General features: G+C 54.0%; 1 protein-coding gene across 5 annotated transcripts in view; it reads right to left on the reverse strand.

Annotated features, from left to right (window-relative positions):
- Positions 1–611: 611 nt before the first annotated feature.
- ZNF423 (zinc finger protein 423) overlaps positions 612–23934 on the reverse strand; it is a 346122-nt gene continuing 322799 nt past the window's right edge. For all 5 annotated transcript variants that reach the window (XM_025268619.3, XM_025268623.3, XM_025268625.3 and 2 more), the window contains one exon: positions 612–977. In XM_025268619.3, the coding sequence (XP_025124404.2) occupies positions 948–977 (30 nt within the window). In that variant the 3' untranslated portion in view covers positions 612–947. The remainder of the gene's footprint in view (positions 978–23934) is intronic.

The following is a 23934-nucleotide window of genomic DNA, read 5'->3' on the forward strand; positions in this document are numbered from 1 at the left end:
TTCTCAAGAGGAGCTGGGTCTAATGTGTGCAGGTTGGGTTCTATCTCTAGGTCGGGAAGATCCCCTGGAGAAGGAAATGGCAACTCACTCCAGTATTCTTGCCTGGGCAGTGGAGCCATGACGGGCAACAGCTCATGGGGTTGCAAAGACTTGGACATGACTTAGTGACTGAGTCCAAGCACACCCCATGAGCATGTGTGATCCACAGGAACATACCCTGTAGGTGACGACAGCCCCCACACAGCCCTGGGCTGGGGAGGAGAGAACCAGGCAGGCGGATGCTAATCGCATGGATTCCCTTTATTGAACTGTACTAGTTACTGCAGTCAGATTAAGTCACATTTAAAAGCAGACCATCCAGTTGCACTGAAACCGATTATATTCATTACATAGTTTTAATCACTGTCCGGTGAACTGGCAAATCCAATCAAAGCATTAGTCTTTAATTAAAAAAATTAAAAGGAAATATTCAGACAATAGCCAAGCAATCACATCACGATGCACAATTACCTAGAATTGCAATTAAAAAGTAGTTAACAGAAGGGGGGGAAAGAAAAACAAGAAAGAAAAATAAGAAGCGAAGAAAAAAAATCACACTAATCCTTTTAAAAAAAAAAAAAAACTATCAATATAATACATGAAGGAACAAAGGACAATCGCTTCCAAAAGCGGGTTTCTCTAACTCTAGAAATGTAGTCTGCGGCGGAAACTCTAAAAGCACACTAGCTGTAGCAGGACAATAAAAAATACTGAGCATGGAATACTTTTAATCTCTGCCATTAATATTCATTTCCAGCTGCTTATAATAGCAGCGCCTCATGGCCAAATCATTAGAGTTTTACATCTGGGTTGCAAATGACACTTTGATTGGATGTAATGTTCAAATGGCCCTCCCCACGGCGTCTCCGGCAAGCCTTCTGCGGAGAGGAGTCCTGTCGAGCGGTCCCTCACTGTGCATGCTGGCTCATCGTGTGGTTCTGCAAAGGCGAAGAAAGGAGACACGCATGAAGGCAGAAGAATGGAGAGCATGCCCGTCCCCTCCCACTCGGTGCATTTAAGCCGAGAGCCACAGAAAAGCATCTCGATTATGACAAAACAAAATGCAAGAACGAAAAAGTGCTCTGGCGACGCAGCTGCCAAGACGCCAAGTTGATTCGGGGCTTGGGGATGGGTTCCTGTTGCTGCCAACCTGGGCTCCCTGTGAATTTTTGTTTTTAGACCATTCAGGTCTTACCACGGGGACTGGCTATCCGGAGGGAGAGGGGAAAGGCTGCGCAGGCGGCGGGAATTGAAAAATCCCTGTTCACCTCTCCGTCTCCCTTTTGCTCTAATGATCAGGAGGAAATTATATCCGATCGCCTGCAGGCTTCCCCCAGATCCCCTCCACGGTCCTTCCGGGGAGATGCTCGGAGCCCGGTGGAGGGATACAGCATGTGTGCCATGCAGCTCTTCAGCCAAGAAACGCCAGAGCGGCGCTGATGTGTTCAGACAGTGGGCGGCCGCAGTGCCTATGGCAGAGGCAGGGGCCAGGTCACCCCCTACCCAAGCCGGGAGGGCCCGGGGGAGGGAGCCTGCCTGTGCCGTCATATGACAGTGCTCTGGCCAGAAGGACCTTGTGTACAGCTCGAATCCGCCTGGGAATAGAGGGCCTGGGTGGAACCCTCTGGCTAAACGCTTCCGTCTCTCCATGGCCCAAGTCAGCTCTTCCCTCATGCCAGCCAGAGCAGAAAGGCAGTGTAGGTGTTTCCCCAGGAGCCAGTGGCCTGGGGCTGGGGTTGGCGTTTGGCCTCTTAAGAGCCTATCTTTTTATTTCTTTTGCAGTGGTCTGTATTCCAAATCCAGACCAATCTCATCAAAGCCTCAGGTGGTATTCAATCTCACCGCACCTGGAGAAAGGAAGCGGAATCCACTCAGGCCAGAGAAGCCCCTCCGTGGGGAGCAGCACAGGACCCCCAGCACAGGACCCCCGTACAGAAGCAGATCCCCAAGAATGGACTGCCTCCGCAGACCTGGGCGCCCCTCCAGCGCAGCGACTCATCCAGGGTTGGGAGCCGCTCCTGCAGTTCTGCCGATGACCACCAGGGGTCAGGCGCGGCTCTGCCTCTCTCTCCTGGGCTCCAGGACTGGACTGCGAAGGCGACCACAAGATGCCCGCAGCTTCGCGGGGAGGCCTGGGGCCACCCCCGCTCCCCAGCCCAGGGCCCCTGCGGCAGCCGCTGCCCACGGCGGGCATGGCTGCTGTCTCCTTGGTGATGTCGCCAACCCCTCCGGCAATCGCACGGCCCGGGAGAGGCAGCACCCTGGCCGGGAGAGGCAGCGCCCCGACCACACACGGCAGATGCTCGCTGACTCCAGCAGCTCGGAGCTACCAAGCCCTGCTGCCTCCTTTCTTGTGCTCCGGGGCACAGGCCACATGGCCGGACTCTGACCAGCACGGGTGCTCTGTGTGGTTGAAGGCACACCTCTTTCAGTCCCCACTGCAGGTTTACAAGGTAGGACATGGTAAAAAGGATACTGAAGCTCAGACAGGCTAAAATACACCCAGCCAGGAAGCAGGAGGGGGGTGGCAACGAATCCAAGAGAGCCAGGGGCTTGAGCGAGATGGCAGGGTTCCTACAGCACCTTACCTCCCCATGGGCACCCAGTCTGTGGATCATCCAAACTCCTTTCCAGACACGAGCAACAACTCTGCCATCCTGGCCTGGCACCTCGGTGGGGGTGTCAGGGACCCAGAGGCGCAAGGCAGGTTGTCTGAGGCCACAGATGGGATGCGGCGGTTTCCATGGGAACGCCCACCCTCCAGCCGAGGCACCTCTCCCTGCACTTGTGCAGGGATAGCCAGCCCGTCCTGCGGGGAGCAGAGCCCACCCTACATCAAACCATCCTCCCAGCTCCCGGGCCTTTGCTCACTCAGTTCCCACCCCTTCTCTCCTCCCAACCATGCTCCTCTTGAAGTCCTCTGCTTCCCCTCCCAGGAGCCACTCAAGGCACCTCCAGCCCACCTCCCACACGTGCAAGTGCCTCCCAGGTGCCAGGCTGGCTGCCTCTGCTGAGGGGCAGACGGGGGGGGGGGGGGGATGGCATCACCTCTTCTCTCAGTCCCACCGAGTTTGGCCCAGGGCTGCTCACTGTGCTGATCGGACCCCTGGGCCCACCACATCCAGCAGCGGCATCACAGGTGCAGCTTCCAGCAATGAATAATGTGGTGGTTTCACTCTCCCACCCTGCCAACAGCCAGTCAGTTAACAGTGCCCTGTTGCCCGGGCTCCCTGGGTGTGGTCAGGTCCTTCTTGATTTGCACGGGGTTGTGGGGGGGAGGGGGGCATTAAGGTAAACATGTATAGCTCTGACTTTGTTCTCAAATTTTGATTCTGAGGGTCTGATACCAAGTAGACAGTAAATATTTTTGCATCAGTGGAAGGATAAATAAATGAAGCTGTGTACAGGAAGGATGCATGGTAAGGGGAGAGGACAGTCCAAAGCGGGGGCACAGCATAGAGGAAGGTATGGAGGCTGGAATAAGCCCGACCACTGCAGGCACCAGTGGGGTGATCCCAGCACAGAGGTCACAGAGAGGACTGCCGGGAGCCCTGAATGCCCTTGAACGTGGACTCTGTTTCATAAGCAGCAGAAAACCAGATGATGTCTGATCTTCACAGACTCCTCAGGGCTACCCAGCAGCAACAAGGGAAAAGGTGGTGTCCGGGGCTCTCTGGATAATGAAGCAGCCTCTTGCCAAGATGCCAAGAGCAGGGCCGGTGTGACCCACGTGGTCCACAGCAGCTCAGCCAGGTACAGAAATCCTGGAGGTGGGAACCTACGCCTAGGACCACTGATGAGGACATTTCAGGAACAAATGCCACTTCTCAGGCGAAAACAACAGCAGCTTTCTCTCTTAAGGAGCAGGAGCTGGTGGCTTTTCCGTTAGATTCAAGGAAGAACTTCCTCAAAGAGGGTCCTGAGACAGTGGGGTGAAACTTCCTTTCCTGAAGTTCTCCAGAAACAAAAAGCCCAGGATGTCCCAGCAGATGGAAATGCTGAAACTCAATGCAGGGACGGGGCCAGGCACCAGAATTCATTCAGCACTGAGCTGTGAAGCGCCTTCTGGAGACTCTGCCCTGGGACGGGCATAGGGGAGGGAGGGGATGACTCCAGCTCGGCTCAGCCCACAATCCTGACTGCGGAAACGGGGATGTGCCAAGAGACACCCAGACTTGGGTGCAGTATGATAGCTCTGGTGGAGCCGGGTCAAGGCCGCCCAGTAATTATGGGGGTGGGGGTGCCGAGAAGCCCACATGCCAGGACAAGCCGGCACCAGCTCCTCCTCAGGAAGGGCGGAGGGGTGGCGGGGACCGTCCCCAGGACTCACCAACCACTAACGCACCTGTGCGCTGAGCAGCTCCGCCGACGGCACAGTTCAATAACCCTAAAAAGCCGGGCTGCTTTCCCCCACGGCTTGGAGCTGCGGTCGGTTCCAGGGATGGGGGAGCTTCATCAAGTCTTCTTAGAGTTCCTTGCACCCGGCATGGTTCTCACAAGGGCATTTTGGCTTAATGTCTATTTCTCTGTTTATGCCTGTGCTATATTTAGCCCCTTCCGAGAAGCAAGAAAATCGTTTTTTAAAGATGCTACCGAACCGCAGAAGAACACTTTCCCGGCCTCATAAAGGCCGGGGCGAGGGCGGGGGTGGCAGCCGGCAAGGACGGGGAAGGTGCCTAGAGACGGGGGGCGTCTGGCATCCACACGGGCCTCGGTGCCTGCCAGGGAGACGCAGGTGTGGGCCGAGGAGCAGGTGAGAAAAATAAAACGGGAGAACGGGAGGGCGGTGGGTGGCCCTGGTTTGCGGCGGAGATCCATCCGCTCTGTGCGGCTCTGGTGGCGGAGGTTTCTGGAAGGGCCGGTGCCGGCTGCCTCTGCCTGGTGCCCCGAGCTGTCAGCTCCCTGGGAGAGAAGCTAGAGAGGGGCCGGTCGGGCCCCGGCTGGGGTCCTGGTGAACCCTGTGTCTGTGGAAGTCATCCCCAGAGGGCTGTGGCCGTGGAGGATCCCTCGGTCACACCCTCACATTCATTTACATAGTTATTCATTCCTTCAACAAACCTTTTTACGAAATACCCTGCTACGTGAGAGCCGCCTTGTTTGTCACTAGGAAGTCAGCAGTAAAATAACCCGGATCCAGGGCCCAAGCCAGGGTATGGTCTGGGTAGTGAGGAAGCATCAGAATCATGGAGTCTGTGGCGGGACCGTCCTCCCCAAAGCGCAGACACACACTGGCACACGCCAGGTGGAGATTGTGGTGGGGGTCCTGTTCTGGCTTCATTGTTCCAGGAGGCATCCCTGGCTCAACACACCTCCAGGCCCCACAACAGGCATGCGTACGAATCATGTGCACACACACACATGCACACGCAGACACACACACACACACACACACACACACACACACACACACTGGTGTGTCCCTCCCTGGTCGGGATTTCTTCTCCAGGTCGTGGTTCTGTTTTCTGTCCCTTGGTCTGAGACCCTGCTTGGTGTCCCTTTGATGCCCACCCACCGCAGAGTCAAGTAGAAAAGACTAGTGATGCTTAAACATGCTGGGTGCCTGGTGGCATGGAAAACTCTGCCTGCGAGGCAATGAGAGACTGCTCTGCACCCCCTGAGATGCACGGGCGTGGGCTGGAGAGGATTTCTCCACACTGCTGGTCATTATGGGCTGCCCCTCCTGTGCTCCTGCCATGCTGATGACAAAGCATCTCTAAAGTCCTGGCACCTCGCCTGGTCCTTTGCACGTGCCCCATTCGTGCTAGCCCCTGCTCGGGGGGATCGCAAGGCAGGCGGAGAGGGGCTGGCTCCTGGGTTTGAATCCTGGTTCTGCCACTTGCTAGCCACGTGACCTTGACCTCTGGGGGACTTGGGGTGGAGGGAGCAGCAATAACCGAGCCCACATCCTAAGATGCCCTGAGGCCTCAGGAGATAGTGTGAGTGTAGTTATTGCAGACTGGCTAAGAGGACGTGCTCCATACACCCCACAGACGGTGTTCATGATGCTCTGGGAGTGTCATGAGCTCTGGGAGCAAGGGGCCGTTTGCTCCTGCTGGTACCCCCATGGTACCCGGAGGGCTGGTGAGATCTCAGGACCACTCCGGAGAAGGCAGCACCTTGGACAGTCCTATCCCTGGAGCAGCAGGGTCGGATAAAGGCCCTCTCCTCATGGCCCCCTCCCCGCAGCCCCCTGGCTACAACTTCTGCACCCACAAGCCACTGCTTTCCCTCCCGCCAGGGAACAGTCGGATGTCTGGTGAGGTGGGGAACCTCACGGAGACTTTGTAAGGAAGGGAGGAGGCGTGTCCTCTTCCGGTCATTCACGCACCCCTTCCCATAGTCGTTCACAGAGGCCATGGACACACAGAGTTGGGGGAGCCCCAGCCTCTTCCTTGAGAAGCTCACAGCTCCACAGTGTGGCAGGGGACTGAATTCAAAGAGCCTCACTCCCAAAGTGCACAGAAGAAGTCCCAGGGCTTAGCCTCACATCCCCATGGCAGATGTAAGGCTGCAGGGACACAGCCCCGCATCCTGAGAACATCCCACCCGCCCACTCACCCAGCCCCACCTGCAGATCACAGCTGGCCTCACCTTGACCACATCACTTGCCTCTGGTTGGGGAAGAGGCTGTGGTCCGTCCCCTTCCTCCCCACCGCTGGGCCAGTCCCTGGTGGCTTCCGACCCAGTAGCTCTCACGAGGCTGGCTTTACAAAGAGCAGACTGCAGGAGCAGGGATCAAGTCCAAGAACCTGCCTTAGCCACGGGAAGATTCGTTTCCAGGAAAAAGGTAGATCCTTCGGGCTAATGCTGCAGGCCTGTTCAGGCTAAGAGAGGTTCTGGTATTGGTTCATTTAGCAAACATGGAGCCTGGCCGTGTGCAGTGGACAGAGACAGAGGAGAGACAGAGTGAGGCGTATCCTGGCCTTCTACCAGCTCATGGCTGAAGGATGGAGAGCTGATTTCTGATTGGGAGGAGTTTAACGAGAAAGCTGGCCTCCAAGCTGCCCTTTTGAGGATTGCTTAGGTTAGGATTTGCATTAGTGTGAGCGTGTGTGCGCGTGTGTGTGTGTGTGGGCATGTGCTCACTTTCCAGGGAGATGGGACCACCCAGACAAAGGCTGATGGTGTGAAGGATCCTGACAACAATCACAGCTAAGCCTCACGGCAACCCCGGGGACTAAATACTCTCTATCCCTATTTCACAGATGAGAAAACTGAGGCACAGCATGGAGGTCCCACAGCTGGTAATGGCGGTGCGGGGGCTGTACCCATGCAGTCTGTATGCAGAGCCCACTCTTCAGCAGAGCCCTCGTCTGTCTGCAAAATGTGAAAAGTGCAGCATATGTTGGGGGAACAATGAATAATTCAGCTTGGCAGAAGCACAGGGCATGTGCCATGGAGACAAGCCTGGAAAGGAAGGCGGGGGCCTTATTGATGAGGTTCCTTGATGCCAGACGAGGCAGCTTGCCCTTAAATCTGGGCCATGGGGAGCCATCGAAGGTATTTGAGCTGTGGAGTTACACAAGAGTCAAGGAACAGGGAGCTGCACACACCTCCAGCCAGAAGGGTCCTCCGGTAGGACCTTCGTGCTCTCATCTCCCTCGGCCCTTCCCGTAACACCCCCTCCCGGCCCCTGGTACCCGCACAGTATCTTTCCCTTCGGGGAGGGTTCAGGCGCAGGCAGCCCGCCTCCCTCTCCGCTGCGCATCACCTGGGCAGCCCCTCTCTGCTAGTGAGCACTTATTTTTAGAAGCGTTTGACAATCGTCCAAGGGTCTAAGACGAACAGATGGCCTGTCTTAAAGGCTCGTATGTTCGCTAGTTTGCACTTCTGACAAACGGTAAGCACACTCGAGAGCACGCCATAAACAGAGCTGAATGAATACTCAGAACACAATTTAGCTAATGCACGTCATGAAAATTAGGAGTGAGTGATGGCCGAGGTTCCCTCTAAATGCCTGCCCGGTGACGCACTCGCTCTCCTGGGGGCCCCAGCTCTGACGTGTCTGCGCCCCACTTCCCCCGCTCCCGGCCCACCCTTCTGGCTGACAGCTGCCCGTCTGCACGGAGGGCGTGGAGAGGTTCGCCGGTGTGGAAGGGACACCATTCAGCATCAGGAGGGTCCAGAGTGAAGCTGGTGACCCGCCAGTCTAAGACAAAGCCCGAGATGTCCTACAAGGCCCAGGCAGCCCCTCCGTGCGTGGGGACGTGTGTGGGGCTTCCCTGGCCCTGCCTCCCAGACAGCCAGACGGGCTGTCGTCTGCCACTCCGGAACAGCGGGAAGTGAGCGTCGCACCCGTTTAGCTGGGGAAGTCTGTCTCTCGTGTGACTGCCTCAATTCATCCAGATCTCCTGGCATGGAGGGGGATTCCAGCTTCCGGGGAACAGTGGGGTTAGCTTTCCGGGGAGGGGAGTCTGCCACTTTCTGGCAGAACCCCAAACAGGAGCAGTTTTGTGGACCTCAAGTCACCTGGGGGCATGTGAGAAAGAGCTTTTGACCTTTGCTGCTGCTCGTATCCCCAAAGGAGCTGAACATCTACTTTCTTTCATCCTCTCCACTGCTCTAAGGACCTCAGGTGGGCAAGTGAGCACCCCCTCTAAACCTCTCTCTCCAGCACCCAGGACCCAAGAGCCCGAAGCAGGGAGCGTAACCAACAACCAGTCCCAGGAGCGGGAAAAATATCTTCTAGTGAAAATGTGGGAGAAAATGTTGTTGTGAAAAAGAAGAAGAAGAAAAAAAAAAGCCCAATGAACTCCCAAGGGGTCAGGTTCTATACGGCTGTGCTTTGGAAATAAAACCCACTGGAGAATAGATTATTAGGAGGGAACTGAAGCCTTCTATTAGGAACTCAGCCCGTAAACAGGCTCCCATTCAGAGTCACCCAACAAAACAAGGGAGCTAATAATACCTGCCCAGAGGGCCCGCAGGCTCCGGGGAGCTGCACTTCAGCATGCAAATGGGCCCAGCTGGTCTGTTTGTGAGCACAGAATCACAGGCAAGCCACTAGACTTTTACCAAGCAGCTGTGCAAGGGAAAACGAGGGTTTATGGCCGTGTCACGGGCAGAGGAAGGTGAAATCTCTCCAGGGCTGTTTACCAATCCGCCTCTCCTGGGCGATAAGCCTGACCCCCCGAGTCCAGAGTTAATGTGGCTGCCACTCTTGCTGCTTCTCGAAAGGGAGGTGGAGTCCCTCGGGGGCCGGGTACCCAGCACACTCTGGGACCAAGGGCCGAGAACCGAGGGTTTCGGCCATAACACGCCGGGTGGCCACGATTTCCCTGCGTGTGGACTCGGGCCCCTCCCAGGTGGGGACACCACGCTGGCCTGACAGTGGTCACCGGGAAGTCCACGCTAAACACAGCCTAGCGCCTGCTTGGAACGAGCTCCTGGGGTTCATCTCAAATACAAATGAGGCACGGCCCCCTGCCCCCAAAGAGTCTGAGTCGGGTGTCTGAAAGATAGGATTGCGCCCTGCTGGAGCAAGGTGGGAATCAGGTCACACAGGCCACCAGAGTGTGAGGAGAGGCGTAGGCAGCAGTGCTGATGCTCCGTTAAAAATGGCATGGGGGGACTTCCCTGGTGGCCCAGCGGTTAAGCATCCGCCTTGCAGTGCCGGGGTTGAGGGTTCGATCTCTGGTGGGGGAAGTAAGATCCCACATGCCTTGGGGCAACGAAGCCCGCGCCTCGCAACTACTGAGCCTGTGCACCAAAACTGGAGAGCCCACCTGACGCAACGAGGAGCCCCGTGCAGCAACTAAGACCCAAGGCAGCCAGATAAAGAAAAGAAAACATATATATAAAAAAAAAAGGTGTGTGAAGAGTGGGCTCCCAAGACCACGAGAGGGAAGGGTGCTCTCCTCCTCCCTGAGAGCACGTCTGCTGGTCTTAGTGATGGTCAAAGACGACCACACACCACGCACACGGAACACCCTGTTAGTGGGCCCCAAGCTCACAGTTAGATCTTCCCTGTAGCTCAGAAGGTAAAGAACCTGCCTACAATGCAGGAGACCTGGGTTCGATCCCTGGGTCAGGAAGATCCTTTGGAGAAGGGAATGGCAATCCAGTATGCTTGCCTGCAGAATCCCATGGACAGAGGAGCCTGGCAGGCTACAGTTTGTGGGGTTGCAAAGAGCTGGACAGGACTGAGCGACTAACACTGCTACTGCTAAACTCACAGTAAGGGTTAATAAACTGAAACACAGAGGCTGATGTTGGGGAGACATGGCTGTGTGGGTAGGGCTCCCTGACCATGTACAGCCACGCCCGGACTGGACCGCAGCCTACTGCTCAGGGTGCTGTGAGGTCCACCAGCAAGCCGGCCAGGTGCAAAGCTGTAAGGCACGGCAAGCACTGTGGCCTCCCAGCAACCCAAGCCTCACTGGAAAGAGCCAGCCCTTGTGGGCTCCGGGCAATTGCGGTCCTGTGGGAATGCAGGCCCAGTGTGGCCAGCATGGCTGGTTCTGTAGGAAAAACTGAAAAATGGGAGATTTTTTAAAAATATATACAAAACATCTCAATGTGTAAAGCATGATCACCCAATGAAAACATGTCTGCAGGTCACATCTGGCCCCCAGGGCTGCCAGCTTGAGGCTGCTGGTATTCTGAGAGGCCCTCCCGACACCTGAGGTGTCTCCCGGTACACAGAGTGGCTGATGCCCAGGGCAGTGGGGAGGGCAGGCAGTGCTATTAGGTGGCACGTGGCCCATCATTAGGATGGAGGACAGAAGAGGAAGCTCTGCTGAGGCTGGCACAGTCCCCCAGGTCCTGGGTACCGCTGCTACATGGGTGCTTTCCAGGGGTGCAGCCTGAGGGTTTCCAGGCATGCCAGGTGGGAGCAAGTCTGGGAAACCCGCCTTCCCTAGGGTCACATTTTGAAATGCTAAAATGTCCATCTTTCCAGGCAGCCCCTCCCTCAAGCACTCTGAGAGAACAGCACCAGTTTGCCATGACCACCCGTTCAAGAGTCTTGAAGATAATCCCCCTCGTACCTCCCTTTCTTCTAAAGAAGTTGAGAATCATCCCAGTCATCACCCACCGTGCCTCATGGGGAAGGAGAGGGCCGGGCATCATGGGGGGACTGCCCTTGGGGGCACTTATGAGCTCAGTATGGTATGATGGGGCTCCTCTGCCCACCCCCAAACACACACTCTCATGGATGCCCTGCACTCACACATCCAAGGAGAGGGGAAGTGGGAGATCTCTGCACGATCCCCCACTGGGTTCCAAACACACACACAGGTACCCCCAAATGAAATGTACACAGATACACACGTGTGTGCATGCATGCTGTCACTTCAGTCGTGTCTGACTCTTTGCGACCCTATGGACTATAGCCCACAAGGCTCCTCTGTCCATGGGATTCTCCAGGCAAGAATACGGGAGTGGGTTTCCATGTCCTCCTCCAGGGGATCTTCCCGATCCAGGGATCAAGCCCACATCTCCTGTATCTCCCACACTGCAGGCAGAGTCTTTACCGCTGAGCCATCAGGGAAGCCCACAGATACACACACACTCATGGACAGCCACACACATACAGTCTCACAGATACACCAGTCACACACACATTCATGAACACCACCCAATCCCAGTGTGCTGGTGTGCACACACACACACACACACACACACACAGACATTACACTGACAACATGCTGAAAATGGTTCAGGGTCGGTTATTGTTATTTTGGCTTTTTGTCTCCTCACATAGGTGGCTCAGATGGTAAAGAATCTGCCTGCAATGCAGGAGACTCGGCTTCAACCCCTGGGTTGGGAAGATCCACTGGAGAAGGGAATGGCAACCCACTCTAGTATTCTTGCCTGGAGAATCCCATGGACAGAGGACTCTGGCGGGCTACAGCCCACGGGGGTCGCAGAGTCGGCCGTGACTGAAGCGATTAACACATAGCGCAGCTGACCCGCCCTGACTCACACCACTTCGGGGACACACCTGCCAGCCCCCACTAGCCAGTGGCCCTGGTTTCCACTCTGGCTCCCTCTTCATGGCAGTGGGATGCTGGGAGAATAAAGAGCTGTGAGAGGCACGTCCCAAATTCTCTCTTCCGGGGAGCAGGGAGGCGAGATCTCTGCTTAACTCCCAGTGGGTTCCAACCACACCCAGAAGAAATCCAGGCCCTGGACCCCAGGCCTGATGGTCCTACAAGGTCTGGCGCCTGCTGGCCCTGAAGCCTCAACTGCCTTCTCCCGGCTCCCCAAGCAGGCCAAGCTCTTTCCCTGCTCAGCCCTCCTGGCAGCCACTCCACAGCCCCAAGGCTCCCTCCCGTCTCCCTAGGCTCCTCTGCCTCTGACTTGTGTGCCCTGGGAAAGCCCTTCCTGCCCACCTGATGAGAGACCCCTGTTTTGGTTCAGCTCTGCACCTGCACAGGTATCCCTCTAGCACTTTCCTCAACCTGCCACGACCAGGCTGCTTCCCTGGCCCTCCCTAGGCTGTGGGCTGCAGGCAGGGACCCTGTCTCTCCCTTCTCTGCTGGGCGGTGTCAGCTCCAAGCCTGTGTTTGCTAAAAATGCAGTAAGAACAGCCAGTGAGCGACGGTAGTGAGGCGAAGCCTCCACCGACAGGGTCAGGGAGAGGAGAAGAAGCAAGGCTGCTCCTCTTCCCCGTGTCCCCAGCCCCGCCCAGGGCATGTTATACTTTTCCCTTAGAAGTCAGGGGATCCTTTGAAGACACTGCGCTAAGTGCAACGAGCTGGTCACAGAAGGACAAAGACGGCATGACTCACTTCTATGAGGTTCCCAGAGACAGGAAGGAGGATGGTGGTTTCCAGGGGCTGCAGGAGGAGGGAGGGGAGTCACTCACTCACGGGGACACGGTTTCCGTTTGGGGAGATGGAAAAGATCTGTGGATGGTGGTGATAGTTCACAACCACGTGAAGGTACTTACTGCCACTGAACTGTCTACCTAAAAACGGTTAAGGACTTTCCTGGTAGTCCGGTGGTAAAGAATCTGCCTGCCGAAGGAGGGGACACAGGTTCAAAACCTGGTCAGGGAAGACCCACATGCCATGGAGCCACTAAGCCCGTGCACCAACTATGAAGCCTGTGCTTTAGAGCCCATGCTCCAGAACAAGAGAGGCCACCGCCATCAGAAGCCCGTGAACCACAGCAAAGAGCAGTCCCCGTTCACCCACAGCAAGGAAGACCCAGCACAGCTGGAAAAAAAAAAGTGGTTAAAATGATAAATTTTAGGTAAGTGTATTTTATGTTGTGTGTTAGTCGCTCAGTTGTGTCCAACTCTTTGCAACCCCATGGACTGTGGCCCGCCAGGCTCCTCTGTCCATGGGATTCTCCAAGGAAAAATACTGGAGTGGGTTGCCATCTCCTTCTCCAGGGGATCTTCCCAACCCAGGGATTGAACCCATGTCCCCTGCATTGGCAGGCAGGTTCTTTACCACTAGCACCACCTGGGAAGCCCCGAGTGTATTTTACCACAATCTTTTCAGAAAATGAGTGGGGTCTTATTTTGTAAACAGGCAGATTGGGAGGGTGAGATTTTGCATTCTACAGCTAAAATGCCAGGGCCGATCCTGGGCTGTAACCCTTACCTATTTGGTTCTAGGGTTGGAGGTTGGAACTTGCATGGACTGTAGCTGTGGGATGCAGCCTGTAGAGGCCTCGGCTGGAGCTGCAGCATCTAGGGGACACATCACCGGCCAACATGGCTGCAAGACCAAGGCCTTTTCCACCCCCGTGGTGCACAGGGGTTCGTCTGCAGTGCCCTATGGCTACCACCAGTGGCCTGGCTCCAGGGGCCAGATCACAGGACAGAGTACCTTGTGAGACCTGTAGACCTTCATGCCCTGAGCCACACTGCAGACAGGCTTCCCCTGCAGTCACCGCCAAGTCCAAAGGACTGGGGCACTGACAATTTTCAAACCCTGCTGGATGGACGTGTTCCTCTGCTCCTTCAGTGAGGGAGATGGGAAGCCGAGAATGAGGTACGCCTATGGCATGCTTTGCCATGTTGGGGGAAAAAGAGTGGGGGAGAATTTTTCCTTGTAATTTTTTTCTGAAATCAATCTGATGAGCAAACTCAGCTCCATAGATAGTCATCATATTTCACAAGCCCAAAAATCAGGACAAATAGCCAACAGTTGGGACAAAATACTTGAAATCAGGACTGTTCTGGAAAATCTAGGTCACACGGTCACTAATTATACAGAACATGTATGTTCAGGTCCCTTAACTAACCCAGTGTTTTCAGGTCTTATAAATGGTATTTTAAAACTTTGATCATATTCATTTCGTCTTTCTTCCAAACTTTGGCTAACAGGAAAACTTTTCTGAATCCTCAAAATTTCTAGAAGATTAACCCCTGCAGAGGGAAAGCTATCCTGGCAGATTATTCTGAGGGTGGTCCTCCTTGGAAAGCATGGCTTATCATCCCCCGCAAATGGTTTCCAGAGCCACATGGCCCAGCCCCTCGCCGACAGACCCCCAGGCTGCAGGGCCAGAAGTTCTGAAGATGGACCTAATTTGCTGTGATGAATTGTGTGCATGCACCAGCGATCAAAACTGCAGCTGAGACCGATTATATTTAATGATCTCAAAGGTTCTTATGAAAACACTTGGGGGTATATCCTCGTCCATTTGGAGAGGATGTCCAGTCTGGCACAAAGCAGAGGGGTAAGGGTGACCTTTACTGACCTAGAAAGGCAGGGCTCCTTGGGATCTGGGCCTGCTGACGAGGTTGATGAACACTGTGGCCCAGCTTGCAAGGCCTCGTCTGCCCTTGTATACACTCAGCTTCCAACCGAACTGGGCATATCATCACTGCCCACACACAAAGTGGGTCTGCTCTTGACCTTGTAGGTCAGCCTTTTGCCTTCCCTTCCACCACCAGAACTTGCTGATTTCCATGAGGCAAACCAAGGACCATCTAGATCCCCAGTCTGTTCTGTTCCTCTCAACTCATCAGAGGGGTGTGTGTGCGTGTGTGCGAGCGTGTGTGTGTGTGGGGGGGGACACGCCCAGCTCTAGGGTGAGAGGAGGGATGGAGAGCAGTTAAGCATGGAATTAAGAGTATATGAGAAAGGTGTCATGCTGCTGCTGCTGCTAAGTCACTTCACTTGTGTCCAACTCTGTGCGACCTCATAGACGGCAGCCCACCAGGCTTCGCCATCCCTGGGATTCTCTAGGCAAGAATACTGGAGTGGGTTGCCATTTCCTTCTCCAATGCATGAGAGTGAAAAGTGAAAGTGAAGTCACTCAGTTGTGTACGACTCTTCGAGACCCCATGGACTGTAGCCTAACAGGCTCCTCCGTCCATGGGATTTTCCAGGCAAGAGTACTGGAGTGGGTTGCCATTGCCTTCTCCAATGCATGAGAGTGAAAAGTGAAAGTGAAGTTGCTCAGTCGTGTATGACTCTTCGAGACCCCATGGACTGCAGCCTAACAGGCTCCTCCATCCATGGGATTTTCCAGGCAAGAGTACTGGAGTAGGGGTGCCATTGCCTTCTCCGAAACGTGTCATGAAAGCTGTGTAATTCCTAGTACTTAGCACTCAGTACTGATGGCTGGCCGGCCGGATGTGTAGCTAGATGGAAGGAGAAATGGATGGTGCATGAGTGGGTGAATGATAAATGAATGGATATATGGATGGATGAATGGATAGATGGACAAATGTGCAGATGAGTGGATGGGAGGAGAAAGAGGAGTGCAGAAACAAATAAGCGGGAAGGAGGTAGAAGGATCGGAGTTCAAACTCTGCTTTAGCCACCTAATATATGGATATGACCCAAGGCAAGTCACTTCACTTAAGTACCTATTTACTCATCTGAAAAATGGGACAAATAGCATCTACCTCATAGCCTTGTTATGAGTTTCAAATTAGGTAATATATAGAAAAGTGCTTACAATATGTGAAATGGTACACAGATGTTTAATATTATCACAGTTACTACTAATCACAAGGGTTTGCCATCGCTGTCAACATCAAAGCACGGATGAGCCCACGTTTTGGAGCTGGCAGCTTCAGAAAGGATGGGGAAACTGAGATGAGCCATAGAGGTGCAGCTACTGACCTGTGTGTCCACATCTGGATTTAGTAGGGGGCCAGTCACTGAGCTGCAGAGCAGGGAGCCCCACTTGCCTCCCTGTTCAAACACCCAAAGGCAGGTGGGTGGAAGACATCCCCTCTCCCACCTCAGGCCCCACTTCTCCCAGCTTTATTGCCCTTTCCCAGCCTCAGTTTTCAGGTCTGCAAAATGGTGAGAGTGAAGAATGCTTCTAGTGGTTCCCAGCTGTTGCGGCGCCAATGAGATATTTGCAAACTGTGAAGTGCTGCACCAGGGCCCCAAACTCAGAGCCTGGGTGGGTAATAAACCGGGTGAGGCTGACCACGTGGGGGGCGGTATTGAACCAGAGCTTACATTCCCGTGTCTAAAGAGGGCAGCTGATTGTTGCCATGCAGGACTGTGGTCCAGGGGCTGTCAGTTCTCATTTGCAGAAAAATCAAGAAATCTAGCAATTTAGTGTGGCAGTAAAGAGACAGAATCTGGGGCCGGTGGCCTCGGTCCAACACTGACGAGCTCTGTGGCCTCGGAGTTAGTTAACTTCTCGGCGCCTCAGCTCAGTTATCTTAATAATAGAGGCATTGTGAGGATTCAATGCCTCAGTGTATGGAAGTGCTAAGAACACTGCCTGGCATGTAATAAGGACTATATTAATGTTAACCACTGTAATTATAGGAAATCTGAATTTTGAAACATAGACAACCCTTTCAGTTCAGTCCAGTCAGTCAGTCATGTCTGACTCTTTGTGACCCCATGGACTGCAGCACACCAGGCTTCCCTGTCCATCACCAGCTCCTGGAGTTTACTCAAACTCATGTCCATTGAGTTGGTGATGCCATCCAACCATCTCATCCTCTGTCATTCCCTTCTCCTCCTCTTTCAATCTTTCCCAGCATCTGGGTCTTTTCCAGTGAGTCAGTTCTTTGCATCAGGTGGCCAAAGGATTGACGTTTCAGCGTCAGAATCAGTCCTTCCAATGAATATTCAGGACTGATTTCCTTTAGGATGGACTGTTTTGATCCCCTTACAGTCCAAGGGACTCTCAAGAGTCTTCTCCAACACCTCAGTTCAAAAGCATGAATTCTTTGGTGCTCAGCTTTCGTTACAGTCCAACTCAAACATCCATACATGACCACTGGAAAAACCGTAGCTTTGACTAGACAGACCTTTGTTGGCAAAGTAATGTCTCTGCTTTTTAATATGCTGCCTAGGCTGGTCATAGCTTTTCTTCCAAGGAGCACGTGTCTTTTAATTTCATGGTGGCAGTCACCATCTGCAGTGATTTTGGAACCCAAAAAATAAAGTCTGTCACTGTTTCCATTGTTTCTCCATCTATTTCCCATGAAGTGATGGGACTAGATGCCATGATCTTCGTTTTCTGAATGTTGAGTTTTAAGCCAACTTTGTCACTCTCCTCTTTCACTTTCATCAAGAGGCTCTTTAGTTCTTCTTCATTTTCTGTCATAAGGGTGGTGTCATCTGCATATCTGAGGTTATTGATATTTGTCCCAGAAATCTTGATTCCAGCTTGTGCTTCATCCAGCCTGGCATTTAGCATGATGTACTCTGGATATAAGTCAAATAGGCAGGGTGACAATATACAGCCTTGACATACTCCTTTTCCTATTTGGAACCAATCTGCTGTTCCATGTTCAGTTCTAACTGTTGCCTCTTGATCTGCATACAGATTTCTCAGGAGGCAGGTAAGGTGGTCTGGTATTCCCATCTCTTGAAGAATTTTCCACAGTTTGTTGTGATCCACATAGTCAAAGGCTTTGGTGTAGTCAATAAAGCAGAAGTAGATCTTTTTCTGGAACTCTCTTCCTTTTTCAATAATCCAGTGGATGTTGGCAATTTCATCTCTGGTTTCTCTGCTTTTTCTAAATCCTGTTTGCACATCTAGAAGTTCACAGTTCACGTACTGTTGAAGCCTGACTTGGAGAATTTTGAGCAATCCTTTGCTAGCATGTGAGATGAATGCAATTGTGCACTAGTTTGAGCATTCTTTGGCATTGCCTTTCTTTGGGATTGGAATGAAAACTGACCTTTTCCAGTCCTATGGCCACTGCTGAGTTTTCCAAATTTGCTAGCATATTGAGTGCAGCACTTTAACAGCATCATCTTTTAGGTCAACTGGAATTTTATCACCTCCACTAGTTTTGTTCGTGGTGATGCTTTCTAAGGCACACTTGACTTCACATTCCAGGATCTCTGGCTCTAGGTGAGTGATCACACCGTCTGGTTATCTGGGTCATGAAGATCTTTTTTGTATAGTTCTGTGTATTCTTGCCACCTCTTCTTAATATCCTCTGCTTCTGTTAGGTCCATATCATTTCTGTCCTTTACTGTGCCCTTTAAAGTCTCCAAAATCCCAGGGCCATGGGCTATGAGTTTTCACCCTCCACTCTGTAAAAATGTTCAACGTTACCATGATAATGACATTTCCTTCGATGTGAGGGGAGGCTGGATGGGACCCCTGTCCATCATTCTGATGAGAATGAAGGGGCTGGTATGCTCCCATTGGGAACCCCAGTCCCTCTCTCAGACAATTTCAGCATCTTGGTTCCTCCTTACCCTCTGCCATGCTTCCTACTAAAGGCATATTTTATCTATTCTAAAACCCCAGAGAGTATAAGATGCTCCCATATTTGATATATCAAAACAAGCACACAAACAAAAAAAAGACCAGTTACACTATAACACCCAAGTGAGGTATTCCAATGTAAGAGATGTTATAATGAGAAAAGCTGTGCATCTTAAAATATGTCAGTGGAATGTGGTAACAATTACCATATATTGAGTGCCTGCTATGTGCCAAAACTGGGCTGCCTGGTCTTCATACATTATCTTCACATGTCTCCATTGTCCCCATTTTACCAGGGCTCAGAAAGGCAAAGTAGGGATTTCCCTGATGGTCCAGTGGTTAGAACTCCACACTTTCACTACCAAGGGCCCGGGTTCAATCTCCAGTTGGGAAATTAAGATCCTGCAAGCCACGCATCACAACAAAAAACAAAACAAAGAATGAACAAAACGGAAAGGCAAAGCAGCTTGCTAAGATGCAGCTGGCTGAGCCCACATGGCTCGGTCCTAAGGCTCTCCTCCCGGCTCACTGTCCCCTGCCCACCCCACTCTGGTCCCTGATGCCACTGAGCAGGAACATGGAACTGGACCTGCACCAGCTCTGGCCCCTACATATCACAGCACACAAGAGAATCCCCTGGCACCCCTGGACGAGCCCCAGGCGGTCCATGCTTGATTCTGCCTAAACTCCAGAAGCAGAGCTAGTGGGGCCACATTCATTATTGACACAGCAAAATTAATTTCTGCTGTCTCCTCCCTTTCACCCCACGCCCGGCCCCCGCCCTTCGCCTCTCCTGTGAGCGCTGACGCGCGGCTGCTGACTGGTGCTCCTGAAATGCCAACTTGCATTTCTCATCATTAATTTCTTTCTAAATGTCATTAGTAATTGTTCCTGCTCGACCAAAGAGCGCAATCCAGGCTTCCGCCGAGAGCACCGGTTCTCATCTTTCCGCTGGAGGGGGCTGAACAACTCCTCCACTGCCGTCAGACACCCAGACCCTGGCATCCTGGCAGGAGGCAGCCAGCCCACTCCCAACAGGTAGAGTGGACAAACCGAGGTACTGAGACAAAGCAGGCCTCATTTTTAACAAGTGTGGGGCTTTGCAACGGCAGAGAGCCTCCCACAGTATTCGGGCAGCAGTTCAACACTCAGGCGCCACAGCCAGACTGCCTGGGTTCAAATCCCACTACTGCTGACTGTGCCTCAGTCTTCCCCTCTGCAAAATGGGGGCAGCAGCATTGGCCTCAAAGGATCACCCTAAGGATAAAACAGGATGATCAGTGCAAAGGGCTCCCCGCAGTGCCTGGGGTTGTTGCTGTTTCTATTTTTCTCCACTCCTCCCCGCCCCTCGGGCTCTGCTCTGCCACCTACTAGCTCTGTGACACAGTATGAAGCCTCCCATCTGCAAAGTGGGGCAGTGACTTCACGGTCCAGGAGAGGCTGCATCGGCCCAGTGTCTGGTGAGTGATGGTGAGTCTCAGAGGGGAGGTCATATGCCAAGGTCACAGGGACCTTGAAGAAGCAGCTGAGATTCATGCCCCCTGAGCCCCAGGCCCTGTGTCTTAGAGGACGTCGAGCTGCCTCTAAGTCAATGAGGGGGCAGGGCTGTGCCCGGTGCCAACCTCTGGGGGCCTTGGACCAACACGGCACCCACTGTTCTTCGCATTTTTGTTTCTAAGAAACTGAAGGCATTTGGTCCCGGCTGGGAGAGCGCTGGTGAGGGGCTGAGCTTACAACACACACAATGGCCGCTGGCCTCAGCTCCTGGCAGCTCCCCCACGCCCATCTGTCGCCATGGCATGGTGCCCCTCGAAAGTTGGTTGGCCCCCCGCCCTAGGGCATGAATGACAGGCTCCGACGGGCAGACGGGCAGCCCGAGGCCGATTCCAAGTGCCATCTCTGCCCAGAGCCAGGCCTCCGGGGCACCCCCCTCCACCCCCGCCCAGTCCCCACCTGGGCCTCCACACACTCCATCGCTCATGCAGACAGAGCCCCGGGGCCATGAGGGCATCTGAGCACAGCCAAGCCTGACTCCTCCTGGGCCTGCCGCTCCCTCGCTCCTCTCTGCAGTGACCACGGCAACCATAGCACCCCCTCCCGGAGTAAGGCATCCACGGGCTCTAGTCACCCACTGGCGACCTCCGAGTCACCTTCTGGAACTCTGGCCTCCTGGGAGGTGAGGCCTACGCCCAGCACCCAGCACCCAGAGGCCTGCACTGCCCCAACCTCGGGGCCCAGAGCACAGTCACTAGGGCCAGCCTGCCTGTGTTCACAGCCCTGTAACTCCAGCAGCCATGTGATCAAGGGAGCCTCGGTTTACCCCTTGATGCCATGAGGGTCATAAGATGCCATACTCGAGGGGACACCGAGAGGCCTCAAAAGACTGTACGTGTGAAGAGATGGAGTCAGGCCCCCCGACAACGCTCAGGAAGTCTGCCTCGTTTTGCCTACAGTGGGGTGAGGGGCTCAGGCCTGTGTCCGGGCGTCAGAAGGACAAGGATGAGTCACTGCCCACCCCTCGGTCTTCTCCAGACACAGATCCTAGATCTGCACACACGGCCCCTCAGGAGGCTGGGTCACCCCAAGTGGCGGCAGCGGTGACAGAGGACGGCAACGTGCAGGCAAGGCCTTGCGCCACCCAGGAGTAAAAAACCAAGAGACACAGACAGGCCTGCAGACACGGAGAGGAAGGGGCCACGCTCGGGCCTCCTGCGCTGTCACGTGGGGCCCAGCTGGGGGTTCCGCAGGGCGCGGCAGTCCTGCTCTGTGAGGCTCACACATGGCATGGCTGTTGTGATGCTGTGCTCTAGTGCGTGTATTAGACTAGGTTACCCCGCGAATGCGGAATCCGTACTCTGTCCGTCTGGCCTCATCAGTTCCCTATTTCTCTCTGGGCAGCACTTGAGAGACGTAGGCCTTTGTGTATCCCTAGACTGTGTACACACCTGGCAAATAGTAGGTGCTCAGCAAACCTCGTGGGCTGCACTGAGCGCATCCACGCATGACGGGCTGAAGGAAAGAGCCGTGAAGGAGTGAACCGAAGCCCACAGGTCACGACAGTGACAACAACGTGGCTGATGCTCAGCAAACCTGGACTCGGACCAGACCTGGGGCTGAAGGCCTTTTGGGCGCTGTCAGTACCCGCCCCACTCGCTGAGGCCCAGAGAGGGTCAGTGACTTGCTCAGGGTCACAGGGCCACTCGGTAGTGGGGCTGGGATTTGCAGCCAGGCTCTGTGGGCACCACCGCACCACATCGCCAAGGTGAATAGAAATCGGGCTGTGCTGGGCTCTGGTTTCCTGCCCTAGTGGGGAAGGCAGGGCTCATACCCTAAATGTGCCGTAATTACCGACAGGAAGCTTCATATTCTAAGTGCTCAGCAAGTGCTTTTCTGAAGAACTGTCCATCCTCACAAAACCCGAGGCAGTAGGTCCCACGCCATTGTACAGACAAGGCCACGGTACAAACCACTGTGCAAGTGAGGCCAGCAAGGGGCAAGCGTCTGCAACAGGAGACAACGGAGGAGGGGCAACCGGGGAGGGCTCCAAGGCCTGCAACAGGCACTCGCTGCCCAGGACCACGGCTGGGTGTCACTGGCACCTCCCTCTCACTCCCCTGGCCAAGCCCAGCCAGGCCCTGCTCTCTGTGTAGTGGTGGCTGGCACAGACGGGCCGTCTTTTAAAACAGGAAGGAGGAAGATGCTGCTGCTAGCAGAAAGCTCAGCCAAAGAGTCAAATGCTAAGTATATGCCTAGAGCACTTTCAGTTTTTAATTATTATTAGTTATAATTATCTGGCTAGATCTGATAGCAGCAGTGCAAAGAGGCAAGGAAACTGGCTCCTTGGTTACCCATCTTATAAGGACCAGGAATTTTAAAAATGGGCTCCTAGAATCTGCAGTTGCAGTTCTCCTTCTTTTACTCCTTTCCTTATGTGTGTTCTCTTCCCTTTGTTCCCTACTTTCCAGGAGCTAAAAACAAATATGGTGAAACATATGGTGGGTGGATGGATGGATGGATGGATGGCAGGCACAAAGAGGCTTCGCCCTCCCCAAACTCACATTAGAGAGGGAAGTCAGGTGTAGACATGCAAAGGGATCGGGGAGTTAAATGCAGGGTTGGAGAAGTCCAAGGAGGGAGAATCAGGGATGGCTTCTCAGAGAAGGGACCACTTGGACTGGGGCCTGAAGACTCAGGAGAAGGGAAGGGCATTCAAGCAGAAGGCTCAGCAGGGGCATTGCATCACAGAAGCTGAGAAAAGCACAGCCAGAAGAGTGAAGCAAGAGGGGGTCTTACTCCTCTCCAGCCTGACTGCCCTTTTCTCTGTTCCTCGGACTCCCCAAATCTGTCCATGCCTCTGAGCCTTTGCACTGGCTGTTCCCTCCCCCGGATATTCCTCCAGCTCTTCCCCCGACTGGTTCCTTCTCAACCTCCAGGACTCAGTGGATATGCCAGCCTTCCTTGACCCCCGATCTGATTTTTCAGCCATTAGTCCCTCCTCCTTGCCCCAACACACACACACACACACACACACACACACACACACACACACACACTTCACTTTCTGTCCCAAAGCAGTATTTTACTGTCTTCAAAATTCTGCAATCTGGAACGACCTTGTTCACATATTTACTGACTTATCATTGGTATCTCTTGCAGAACGTCAGCTTCGCGAGCATAGGGATCTATGTACCCGTTCACAGCCGCAGCCCAAGCCCCCATGATGATGACTATAACGGGTACTCAGTAAATGTCTGTGAAATGGAATGAGGGAAAAGGTCAAAGTCAGTGTTCACAAGGAGGGGTCCCCCTGGGGCTCAGACCACGCCCTTGGCTCACAGACACCTCCCGGCTGGGTACCAGGATTCCGTCTGGTAGGGCCCAGCTGGTCCCATCGGAAGGGCTCCAGGTTGCTAGTTAGAATACCTAGCTCTGCTTTTAATCAATTGTAATCATTTAGCTGGAAGCGGCGTGATTAGGCACACACAAGCAAACAGCGTGAGCTAATCCTTTAAATGTGCCTGCTCAACGCCAGGCTGGCCGCTTTGCTGCTGCGGGCCAGCTTGGGATGTGCTTCCTGCGGCCCCGGGCTTTTGTCGGTGACGGAGTCTAGATTCCAGGGCACGGGGCAGGCCCGCCACTCCCCCGTCCTGGCCCCATCGCAGAGGTCTGGGATGCCAGACATCCCAGCATCAGAGACCGTTCTCCGGCTCAGCCTTCTGTGACAGCACCCGGCAAAGCTGCGTGAGCGCGAAGATGCATCACAGGAAGCGTGAGAGCTGGTGAGGT

Source organism: Bubalus bubalis, chromosome 18 (assembly GCF_019923935.1).
Source record: "Bubalus bubalis isolate 160015118507 breed Murrah chromosome 18, NDDB_SH_1, whole genome shotgun sequence".
NCBI classification, from domain to species: domain Eukaryota; kingdom Metazoa; phylum Chordata; class Mammalia; order Artiodactyla; family Bovidae; genus Bubalus; species Bubalus bubalis.